The 12,769-nt window shown below is 43.6% G+C and overlaps 1 protein-coding gene across 1 annotated transcript; it reads left to right on the plus strand.

Moving 5' to 3' along the window:
• Positions 1 to 11: 11 nt before the first annotated feature.
• Positions 12 to 2,645, plus strand: hoxd9a (homeobox D9a). The gene is made up of 2 exons (XM_076040060.1): positions 12 to 1,441; positions 1,967 to 2,645. The coding sequence occupies exons 1-2, from the start codon at positions 850 to 852 to the stop codon at positions 2,209 to 2,211; spliced, it is 837 nt and encodes a 278-aa protein (XP_075896175.1). The 5' UTR covers positions 12 to 849; the 3' UTR covers positions 2,212 to 2,645.
• The last annotated feature ends 10,124 nt before the right edge of the window (positions 2,646 to 12,769 follow it).

The raw sequence follows: 12,769 nt of genomic DNA on the forward strand, positions 1-12,769 counted from the left end.
GATCAGCTGACAAGTTGACATTTCTTGCCTGCTCCTTTTTATTTTATTGACGGCGTGTATAATCACACGCACCTCATAAAACATTTATTGATACATAAAGATATTATTGCCCCGCTTCTGATGAATACAATCATTTCACAACTGCCGTTTCCGGCGTTGCCTTCGCGGGTTGGACCGCGGCGGGAAAAATATATTTTACACGTCGAATATTAACAATAGAAGCCCGGCTTTGTGAACGGAAACGGCGGTCTGTTGTTTTACAACTTGTTATTACATTTATTTTACGAGGAGTGAGTGAGTCTATAAACTCTTTTCTTTTTTTTTCTTTTTTCTTTTTTCTTTTTTTTACAAGCATTGAGAGAATCGGGACAATATTGGGAGTATTCTCCAATATGAAGATACGGTGGATTGTTAATGGGTGTGTGTTAGAAGAAGAGGAGGGTTATTCCTCTGTTTTTGTGCCTCTTTTGTTGTTACATCTTGCAAAACCAGCGCAACGCGAGACGCAGCTGAGCCGCACCGACACGGTCGGATCTGATGCTGGGATGCTTTTTTATTATCGCTGAAATGAAAAGCTGAATTAAACTTGACGGGGAAAAGGGGGCGAGAGTGCATGGTGGTGGTGGTGGTGGTGGAGGAGGGGGTGGAGGGAGGAAAGAGAGCGAGGACCGGATTGATTTACTCGCTGTATTGGTAAATATGACCACGTGATCCATGTAACCAATCCCAGTAGATGCAGGCCAGCAACACAAAAAAAAATACTATGATTGTTCATAGCGGGACGCTTTTCCGTATAACAGCGCAGCGAGTCCGTATTATATGAGCAGGAAGAGGTCAAAATAATAAAAGATGTCTACCAGCGGCGCTCTGGCGAGCTGTTATGCGGACGCGGCGATGGGGCCGGAGTCGGAGGATGGAGTGTACGGAGCTCGCTTCATGCAGCCCCCGCACATGGTGACCCCCAGGCCGGCAGGTGGCGGCGACGACGCCGACTTCGCCTCCTGCAATTTCGCACCCAAGTCCGCCGTTTTCCCGTCGTCCTGGTCCTCGGTGCACCCGCAGGGGATCTACCATCCGTACGTGCACCACCATCACCACCACCACCACCCGCACCACCAGGCTCATCTCCCCGCGTCGGATGGCAGATATGTGGGCGTCCGCCCCTGGATGGATCCCCTCTCCAACCACCACGTCTCCTTCGCCGGGTTGCACTCCGGCGACCGGCCGTACGGGACCATTAAAGCGGATAAAGCCGGCGGGCAGTGCGAGCCGCTGGAGGCCGAGGCTCGGCCGCTGCGCACCGCCGACGAGTACGCGTGTGGGGCGTCGGTGGATTGTCCAGAAAAGGCGAGCGGAGAGCGCAGTGGCAGCGAGCTGTCGAGCCCTGGCGAGCACAAAGAGGAGAAACAACAGCAGCAGCAGCAACAACAACTTGACCCAAGTGAGTATAGAACGAACCGAATAGCCAGCTTCTGATTTACAGCCACAACAACTGTACGAGCCGAGAGCTGGGCTGTGTAAAACTAGAGTTTTTTTTTTTTTTTTTATTTTTTTTTTACTAACCTATAAAAGTGTCTCGTACTATACCCGTGGATCGGAGGAGGGGGGAGAGAAAGCCGCCATACTGGGACTATTAAAGAGGATCCTAAAGTTTTTAATGTCATGGGGGACACCCCGAGTTGGAAACGTTGCTTCGCTTTGATTGTGTTTTAGATGGAGTACCTTTAAACACAGCCGTGTTTTATTGTATTTTGACAGAAGAGTCTTGACAGTAAAAACAGGACAACACCCCAAACAGGAGTATTTGCGCAAATGTCCATGTAAAAAAAAAAATATTCGACCGTCTCGTTCTATTCTATTTCATTCACCTTAAATACAAATTAGCAACGTTTCACAAACCCAAAACAACAACAACTCAACGATCAACACTGGGTGACAATCTCCCCTTCCCTCCGTTTTGTTGCAGACAACCCGGCGGCGAACTGGATCCACGCCCGCTCCACCAGAAAGAAGCGGTGTCCTTACACTAAATATCAGACTCTGGAGCTGGAGAAGGAGTTCCTCTTCAACATGTACCTGACCAGGGACCGGCGCTACGAGGTGGCCCGCATTCTCAGTCTGACCGAGAGACAAGTGAAGATCTGGTTCCAAAACAGGAGGATGAAAATGAAGAAAATGAACCGAGAGCGGAGCGGCAAGGAGCAGCTATGAGGCGGTCGAGCCGCCGCCGCCGCTGCCGCTGCTGCTGCTGCTTTCGCACATCCAGTGCTTGAAACCACGGAAGCCGTCTGAACTGCTCTAGTTTTTATTTCTTCAAGCCTCGGTCACGCAGTTTTGTTTGTTTTTTTTATACAGACTGCATCATCATTTTTCGTTTTTTTCCTCCAATGCCGTGTCGCTGTGCAGGAATCTGACCTGAAACTCGGATCCATAAGTTTTCTCTTTTTAAATTCACGAACTGCCTCTAAATGTTTGAGAAACCGCAGGCCTCACACGCTGCTGTGTTCCAGCTCTCCATACGAATTGTTCGCACACATGGAAAAGTGCCTGCTTGTATAAAGTGTTGTGCTTTGTTAGAATTGTGGAGCTGTACATAAAGTTTTTCTCTCTCCCAGAGAACAAAGTGGCTGCAGTCTCTGTGCAACACGCGTATGTTTTATATTTATATATATATAAAAAAACAAAACCTTTTATGTTTTTGTGCAAACGTGTTGTGCTCACATTTTATTATTATCTATTACAAATACCAAACGTTATCTTTGCTTTTCCTTTGAAAACGTGGCTCAAGACAAAAGCAAACATCACACAGTCAAGTCTACGGTGATATCACATAGTTGAATTTAACAGTTTGCACACGACACCAACAAAAACCAACCAATCTTGCGTCGATCCATAATATCAGAATAGCTTTTTCTACCATTCGGGGTGTCAGTTAAACTTCCGGGTTTTATTCCTAAAATAGTATATTCAGGAGCACAAGCAGGCCCAATAAAGCCTTTTACGATTGGGCGAGGTGTTGCAACGGATTTCCAATTTATTGTCCAACTTGTATATGATTACTTTAAAGCAGGAAGAAACGCGGCCCTATAAAGCTATAGAAACGGCTAGACGTCTGGCCTAAATGACTTTATGGCCCCGGCTCAGTAATTACACTTCTCTTTGAAAGCCCACTTTTCTTCGGGCGTTTGCTGACAAACAGAATGGAGACACTCTTTTTTTTTTTTCCACGGGGTTAGGGGTGTCTGCTGGATGAATTGTTTCAGGAGGAAATCACCCCCAATCCTAATGGTCACGTGTAGTTATCAGCTGAACTTCCCAGCAATGGGAACAAAAACTTCACTTTGACTGCTGTGTTTTGCAGCCTCAGCGTTCCAAGAAAGTCATTTTTATTTTACGCGCACCAAAAAGGTTCCTTCGTTTGTATTTTAAACTCTCTCTCTCTCTCTCTCTCTCTCTCTCTCTCTCCCTCTTTTTTGCAAAATAGAAACTAATAACCTTAACATTTTAAGCAGAACTTGTCTACATGAACGTTTGATTTTTATTTTTATTTTCATTACATTAGTCTTCTGATAGCAACTGGAGACTCCGGGAACAATAAAACGGTTATTCAGTAAATTTGGTTGGGGAAAAAAAAAGAGTAACATGTGGATAGTGTGTGGTCGCTAGAGGGCGATATTGTCCTTTTGGTCTCGTTTTGCTACGGTTCGTTTACGGCTGGAACATGAAGGCAACACATGGACCTTTAAGCGTACATTGTGCACTGGTGAGTTCACGAACTCGTGGACTTTATATAATCCAGTATTTTATGGGAAAACGCGGCATATCGTGGTATTATGATCCTCAGTGAGCCTCGGCGAGGTTGCACCATGCTGGATTTTACAGGGCCTACTGCAATTTCCCCACTTTAATCGACAGCTGTTGTTCATGTAGTGAAAAGCAGAAGGCCGCCGTGTTCCTTTTTAGACCATGATTTGTTGTCCTTGTGAAAGAAAAACGTTTTTATCTATTTATTTATTTCCCGAAATTACAGTGAAATTTATAGTGTTTTCCAGAAACTACAAAGAAACTAACACTAATAATTAACATTTGACCTTGTTTATTTTAATTAGGCGTGTGAACTGAATTTTGCTTGCTTGTTGAGGTCAGACACCGTTATAATTATCATTATTATTTTAATCTCTTAAATATTTGACAAACGGAACAATAAAAATAAAATGAGCGTCAAGGTTTGTGAACCAACAAACACTCCGACTCATCATCATGGCATTTTCCTCTGTTCCTTCTGTCTCCAGTCTGGACATTGAAATACATGTGGCTGACTTAGCAGATGGGAACACATTGCCTGAAACTCTTGGAAACCCGCAGAAATCCACTGATTCGTATTTGTTGAAAACTGTTTCCCCCCTTGATAGCCCCCTCAGATGATGAATAACACAATGTGTTGCTGCGTGACCCGATCAGTGTAGCTGCAGTCATCGCCCTTTTAGAAGCTTCAGACTGTGTGGAGGTGGACATTTTTTCTCCAACAGTAACAGGCTGCGGGCTGGATGAAAAGTATTGAACCAATTATATGGGAGATGTGGGATTGATTATTTAGGTCTTGGAGCGCGGAGCTCCATGTGCAGGCCAACAGTCAGTTGAAGAGGGAGGGGTGGCTGGGAAGAGAAGGGTGTGCTGTCATGGCTGAAAACTTGACCCCCAGATTGACGAAGTTCATCTTATTTTTCTGTTTCTTTTTCAAAACGGCGTGGCGAAATAATTTGTCAGACAGCTGTGACGCGATCAGACGCCGTCTTTGATTAAAAATCATCATGCAATAAAAGACAGTGGGGACTTTCTGTCAGTTTCCACGCAGGGTTAGTGATGGTCAGGCGCACGCGCGCGTGTGTGTATGTGTGTGACTTTTCCTCTCACAAGGTCCTGCAGTTCACTTATGTCACACCCGTAGATAATGATTATGATGAAGCTACGCTGCTCTCTCTTTGTCACACACCGATGGGCCGAGCCGTTGCTGCGTCATAGCGCGGCGGCCCAACACGAGTCCGAGTCAATGCTGCTGACGACGCGCCCCTGAACGCTGTTGAAAACGGAAACGGAAAAAATCTATTAGCTAAAAGCGTCGCGGGGTAAGAGCACTGCGCCTCCCAAGAAATGAATTTGTTTTCATGTGATGCACGCTGTGCAAATTCTTTGGCACCAGATGACAAAGGCGGAGAGTTGGACTTCAAGTGGAGAACATGAGGTCATTTTATTGCGACGCCTGAACACACACACACACACACACACACACACACACACACACACACACACACACACACACACACACACACACATGCGCGCGCGCATAATGAAAACTATCTTGAAAGGAAATGTAATTATGAAATGTTCGTACAAATGCAGATAAAATGGACACAGTAAACCCTGTTATTACGTCTGACGGTGTTCAGTGACACCAAGATTTAGTTGAATCAAAATGTAACACATGGATCTGCTATGGCACAACTGGACGATTTGCAAAAGTGTCGCCTGTGGTGCAACGTATTTGACGTATGAGCGGAAAGAGGAAAAACGCAATTTGACGGTGGAAACATGGTCAGCAAAAAACAAAACATCAACACATCTTTCAATTAGCGATTCATTTTTCGCCATACTTGGATGTCAAATACGTGGATTGTGTTACATTTCACAAACAACAATTCAATATTTCTTAATGTATTATATATACACTACCAGTCAAACGTTTGGACACTCTCAATGTCATGGTTTTTATTTCACTATGATGACTATTTACATTGTAGATTCTCACTGAAGGCATTGAGAGTATGAATGAACACATTTGGAATTATGTAGTAAACAAAAAAGTTAATTAACTGAGACACGTTTTATATTGTAGACGTTTTATTTTATTTTGTATTTAAATCCACAGTTCTATATTACCCTTCCTAAAACATATTTAGTCATTTAAAAATGTTTTCTGTGCTACATAGTTCCACACATCTTGTTAATATATTTGATGTCGTCAGTGTCTCTCCAATATAGAAAGTAGGAAAGAAACAAACAAACAAAAAAAACATTCCAAACTTTTGACTGGTAGTGTATATATATTACATATGGATATAATGTTCTCTCAAAAAAAAAGCTACGAGGACGCAGCACAATGCGCAGCGATTTTCAGATCACGTTTCTTTTTCAAAGCCAACGAATAAATACAAATCCACTTGTAAAGACATTTTGATAATCAGGACCAGAATTAGAATTGTCTTGTTTGTTTTTTTCGTGAAATATTTTTCTTTCTCGGTGTTGGCTTTTCTTCAGCTTCTCTTTATCGACGAAGGTTTTGTAAAAAGAAAAAAAAAAAAAGAAAAAAAAAGAAAGAAAGAAAGAAAAAAACACCGCCAGCAAACACACACATCGCCTCTGCCTGTACCACAACTCCAGCGTTTACAAGCGAAATCTGCCGTCCTTCTCTGCTCTCTTGAATCCTGCACAACATAGTTTACTATCTGACAGACCCACAGACCTAATGGCCCTGTGCTGTGTTTTAAAAGCCACAGCCGGCCGTTCTTAACTTGATTTGTGCAATCTTATCTGTAGCAGACCCCATTTGTTGTCACTAATCAAAGAAAATGGCCACGGGAGCGAGCGGCCCTCGGTGAGAAATGCTACCGAGCGTGTTGTGGTTCAAACGTGCGCGTCCGTGCGTGCGTGTGTGCGTGTGTTAGCGCCCTTAGCAAACGCAAGAGTGGAAAGCCAACCGACAGGTAAATAGTGCCGAAATCTCAGTTTTCTTCCGAAAAGACGGAGAGCTGCTCTCCCACTGGGTGACTTACAGCAGCGTCATGCAAGCCACTTAATGACACACACACACACACACACACACACACACACACACACACACACACACACACACACACACACGGCTATAAAGGCAGAAACCAGAGAGTGAAGTGAGCCGCAGCCGGACTATAAATCGCGCGGCGGTGCTGCAGACTCTGGCATGCGCGCCACCAGATGAGCGAGAATGAAATTCCTCCTCTTCGCTGCAGCCACGGAGGCCCTGCGCATGTTCGAGCTGCACATGTCATATTTAGCCCTCCAATCTCCACGGGGAGAGGGTGAAAGAGAAGGGGGAGGTTAAATATTGGGGCGTATATATCGTATATGTTGAGAAAATAGCGGCGTAGACAGAGATTTTGCTACCATTTTTTTTTGTGGAGTTACCATTTTAGGGTCCTTACAATCTATTCTTTTTACCCCCGTTATTTATTTGAAAGGGGAAAATACACATGAATGAACATCATTATGTGAATAAACATGTAAATGCGTCGGTGTTAGCCAGCCTGGTAATTTACATCCGTAGTCCCTTTGGCAGGTAAAAGTGACGGAGAAATAGTAGTAGTACTAATAGTAATAATACACAGAGGGTAGACAGTAATACACATTCATAAATAGACATGACGTACAGAGTGAGTTCAGCAAAGTGTCGGGTGTAAAGTGCCAGTTATTAACGTACAAATCCATATACACAAAGACAGTATCACAGTCCAGCATATATTCCTGTTATATTCTGCGGTCTCACACAACATATTTTAGAAAAAAAAAATGTTGCAAAAATCTGAAATGAAATGCGACAAAAAATAAATAAATTAAAAAAAATGTTGCATTTCATTCAGCTACCAAAACCAATTGAGCAACGAAAATTTATTTTTTTTCGTCTTTTAGTAAGAAACAGGGACGTGGAGGTGTGAGATATCTCGCTGTTTAATCAAGTAATGTTTTCAAAAAGGCAACAACTATCAGCCTTTACACGAGGATGTCGAACTTTTATTGCAATATATGTTACATATTGAGGCGATGACATGTTGGTAGGGTGGGGGAGGCTACATTTGATTCATTCATTTTTGCACTCGCTCATTTAAAGTCAGTCTCAGTGATGGAAAAAAGGGGATTCACAAGCAGCATCTGTGCTGTGTCCAGATGCCGAGCGTGCAATGCAGGGGGCTGCTGCTATTCTGCGCCGCGCAGATGCATGGAGAGAATTGCTGCAGTCCAAATTCCCTTTTTTGTGTGCGAGGACAATTTACAACTCGGCAATAGAGCTTTTTATGTGCCTCCATCGCCTGTCATTGGATGCCACTGGTCATGTGTGAGAGGGGGGAAACGTCTTCATGGCTCTTTTCCTGATTTCCCAGGCCATTTTTTTCCCTCTCCCCTTCTCCCCCCCAACCGCACTCCCACTCTACATGGCGTCCAAATCGACACGCCGTTCGGCTTTGCCTTAAAATTCTATCGACGCTCTGTTTCTTGCGCCATTGCTGCGGGCGCCACCCCTGGATGTCAAGAAGAAGAAGAAGAAGAAGTAGTGGTAGAAGAAGAAGAGTGTGAGAAGCTTCGTCTGCCTCGTCCGCACACCTAGCGGCCACCATCCAGTAATACTAATAATAATAATAGTAAATGCTCTGCGTTGGTAAAGCTCAGAGATTAAACATGGATTACCGCCTGGCTGGAGGTAAGCTTCGGAACCGTGGAGTGCATGTACGCGTGTGTGCGAGTGTGTGTCCGTGTGTGTGTGACGTTTGACAGCCGCCCCGCTAATGGTAGCCGCGTAAATGAGCAGCAGGATGGGCTGCTGGGTAACTTCACATGTTGCCAAAGGACCGGTTGTTTTTGCGCTTTAGTCAGTAAGCGGCTGAAAGTCCTGCTGTAGCGTATCATCAGTTAATCGACAACAGCAGCAGCAGCAGCATTAGGATGCATTCACCTGTTGTTATGCAGCCCCTTAGAAAAATAATTTCCAATGGTTTACATTGTGAGTTCGATGTTGGGTTCCGCCTATAATGTTATTTCTCAAATTGTTTTCGTAATTTTTTTTTTTGATGTTATCGTGTAAAAATGTAACGAAACTGCGTTTAAATGCTAGGGAATGTCGAGCCACGGTGTTACTATTGGTCGGTTTTTAAATATTCCACCAGTTCAAGCTGAAAGGTGCACACAGCTGCTCAACAATCGGAATTTCGTTTTTATTCCCACATTCATTTATGTTTAACAAATAAGCTCCATTATATCCCGCATCGGTTTCAACCCAGAGTTGCAGCGGTTCTCCCGCCCCTGAGCCTTCGCGTTTTGCCTTTTCTGCCTTCTATTACATTCATCTGCGCTGCATTTGAAACAGAACAAACGTGTTTTGCTATGTATTGCACATATTGAGAGTCTGGCAGTGGTTCGGTTTTCATAGCTGCCTTCAGCTGGCTGGAGATGGGGCCAAGTGAACAAAGACAGTATTTCACTGGGGCCTGACAGGCAGCTGCGAAAGTATTTACAGCCTGACTGCAATGCGGCAAAATGGACCCTGCAAGAGACGCACATGCAGCCAGAGGCCTGCGCACTGTGAGAGCACCCACTCGGTGTTGTCTCATCTTGTACATAGTTTACACAATGTCTTTCTTTAAAAACAAAAAAGAAAAGATGAAAGAAAAATGATAGGAATGTTGAACGATGTGTGACTCCGGCACATTTTAACGCAGCGGTCGCCTTGAGTCGATGGTGGTTTTGCTTTTCTCACCAGCTCAGTCTGAAGCCCTTTGGGTTGGAGAGAGATATTGGTTGAGATTCCTTCCACTCTTCCTCCACGTTTCGTTTTGTCAGCAGACAAGACCTGCAGGGGGAAATCGTTGGAAGAAAAACAAAGACTTGAAAGATTTTTTTTTGTTTTTGTTTCAATTCAATTGCATTTTGGGATTAATTTAGCTTTTAAATTTACATTTGAATTTAGTTGAAGTTGACCCCTTTCCCGAATGTAAAATTCATGGATGATTGATGGTTATGGACTGTTTAAATGGGGTGTTTTGTTTCGCTTTAATAGCTTAATTTAACCAAATACTGCATTTAAGTACATTCATTTAGGCGGATAACATTTCTCCTTTTAGTTTGTGATGTATTTCAATTTCATTTTTAGAAAACTTCCCCTCTCCTCCGTATCATCCATCCATATGTATCAAGATATTGTTTTTCTTTGAAGAAAAAACAAACCAACCCAGAATGAGTTTCAATCTTGTGTCTGTACTGACACTTTTTGCAGAGGAGAGGTGAAGGAGCCCAACAGTGCCAGCAGAAGGCGCTGTTGCCCAACACTCCCAGTCTCTCCGCATCTCCTCTCCGGTTCAGCTCCGCACGCTCTCCCTGCCTGGTTCAAGGGCTCAGCGATTGGCTGAGACACGCGGTCACGTGACAACGTGCCATTTCAAATATATTCGAGGGAGTTTCAGAAAAGACGCGTCCACACTTTCAGCCTGTTTTCTAAACCGATGGGATGATTTGTTGCTGTTCCTAATATTGCCGTTGGTACCGAGTGATATGCTGCAAGGTGCAAACAAACTGGGTGACTTATAATAATAACGATAAGAAACTTTATTTGTATAGCACCTTTCATACAAACAGCAGCTCAAAGTGCTTAACAAAAAGAAAATACATCAGATACATCGTAAAAAAGAAGATTAAAGCTAAAAATAAATAAATAAAAACATCCATATCAATAAGATAACACGGGTTACAATGAAAGATTAAAAGTTAATATCAATACACAGGCTAGTATCAATACAAGGAATTAAAGTTAATTGTTAAACGCAAGAGTGGAAAAGTGGGTCTTGTTATTCCATGTTACTGACGGTTCAGTTTAAAATCTTGTCGACTTACAACAACGAAGTTAAACCCTTTCACTTTATTTCCCATGCACTATTGCTCATGTCAAAAGGTGTCAAACCGGAAGCGACGTCACAGAACTTCGCTCAAACCTGGAGGGCACGAATGGCTTGTTATGCACAAATTATCTCCGGGGAAATCTCTGTTGCATGACATGTTTCTGTAAAACTGTGCAAAGCCTCTGACATTTATCACACCTGGCGCACCGTGTGGCAGCCAGCCAGCCAGTCAGCCAGCCAACCAGCCAGCCAATCAGCCCTCGACACCAGCAGCTCTCTGTCTGTATGGGAGGGAGGGGCAGGAACAGCTCACTGCGCTCTGGGATTGGCCCGGATGACTGAGTGACATCAGTCACATTGTGTCAGGTTCACTGGGGAGAGAAATGGATTTGAATGGAAATCACGCATATTTGACTTTTCTTCCCCCTTCAACACTTTGTAGGTCGACCGTTTAGGTAGATGTGAGTAATAAAAAATAGAACCAGTTGATAATGAGGAATGCGGTGCAATTGGGAATTTGAATATTACTCTGTTAGAGCACAGACAAGAAAGAAACATTATTAATATGAATGCTCGGAGATCCAGTTATTATGAGGACTTGATGTTTGCTGAGGCGTTTAGTCCTTTATTAAATCTAATATTGTAATAAAGTCCTTGTTTATTTATGTATTTGTCTCCGAGCACCTTGACTGTTGAACTCACAAGCCTCCTCGGTTTTTTACCACCACTTTTCCCGGGCGTGATCGGCCCTTATTGACTTAAGTGCAACTTTGCGGGTTATTTATGGGCCCTCACTGAGTCCTGAGTGGCTGCGAGGAAAACACGTGACGCCATTAAAGTTTGTTTTATGGCCCCGGAGTTGACAAGCCAAAATATAATTCTCATTGTCTATTAGTAAGAGGAGTCCAGATGGGTTGGTTGGGGAAAAACAGGGGGCTTCCATTGGCAGAGAGCTGCGAGCAGGGGACCACTGTGAGCGGCGTGGCTGCGCCATCATGCTCTGGGCCATCATACGCTGCGCTCTCCGCGGTAAGCCCTTCTCATCATTCTGATGGCGGTTATGGGCGGCGTGATGTCATGCGCATCATTTTCAGCCTATAGTGTTTGCCGCCTCTGTGTGTGTGCGTGTGTGTGTGTGTGTGCATGTGCGTGTGTACGCTCCGGATAAATAAGAGGTGGTTCGATGATTCGCCGCTGCGCTCGTTCTCACTGCTTTGTTTGTTTTTTGTTTTTTTTGTTTTTTTTAATTGATGGTTTTGTTTAGATGTTTTCTTTTCTTTTTTTGAACGCAATCTAAACTGTTGGATTCGATTTAGATGCTGTTTATGTTTTTTGGGCAGTCAGTCTTGTGGTTTTGTTTTGGAATGGGATTTGTTGACGTTTTCTGAAGGCCACGTCCAAACGATTCAAGTTCAGTGAATGTTGTGGCTCTTAAAACCATCCCGTGGTCGTGTTTGTGCAGGAACGATCTGTTGATTGTTCCGTTTTTTTGGGGGGGTAGAAGAAAAAAATGTCTTTTGCGCTCAGAAAATTTATATCGTGTCATTTGTCCTTTGTGTACATTGCGGGGCTGTTGCAATATGGATTTGGGGCCTGTAGCATTTTTCTTTTTCTAAAGGCCTGTACATTATTTACAAAAGAAATCTCGAATAACCAAAGGCAAAAAAATAACTGTTTGCAAAGCTTAAATGACTTGTCAAAATTAAGCATTTACAAAATGTTCCCCCCGACTCGCCCATATTTTTACGCAAAAATAGGCCTCGTTTTTTTGTTTTTTTTTGGACGTTAAATCAGGAGCGATTTGTTGATTAAAAGCTGGTGGTGGTGGTGGTGAAGGAAAGAGTCGAGTTGAACCGTGCGGCCTTTGGTCGAGTGCAGGCTGTGAGGAAACGCTGACTTTATCATTCTTTTGTTGGGAATCTCGGCTTTGACCCGTCTGAAGGACGAGCCGGAGAAGGTGAAAGGCAGGTCAGCCTGTCTAACAGAGAAAAAGCGACGATCCTTGGCTGAAATTTACAGAGTAGGAAAAAAAAAGTTTTTTATTTTTTAAGTTTAAAATAATCTTTTTTTGA

Source organism: Nelusetta ayraudi, unplaced genomic scaffold (assembly GCF_046127955.1).
Source record: "Nelusetta ayraudi isolate G7.1 ecotype Tasmania unplaced genomic scaffold, CSIRO-AGI_Nayr_v1 ptg000060l, whole genome shotgun sequence".
Taxonomy (NCBI): Eukaryota; Metazoa; Chordata; class Actinopteri; order Tetraodontiformes; family Monacanthidae; genus Nelusetta; species Nelusetta ayraudi.

Coding starts and splice junctions, on each gene's coding strand:
- hoxd9a (XM_076040060.1), top strand. CDS start 850: ATGTCTACCAGCGGCGCTCTGGCGAGCTGTTATGCGGACGCGGCGATG. Junction 1,442..1,966: donor GCAACAACAACTTGACCCAA/GTGAGTATAGAA, acceptor GTTTTGTTGCAG/ACAACCCGGCGGCGAACTGG.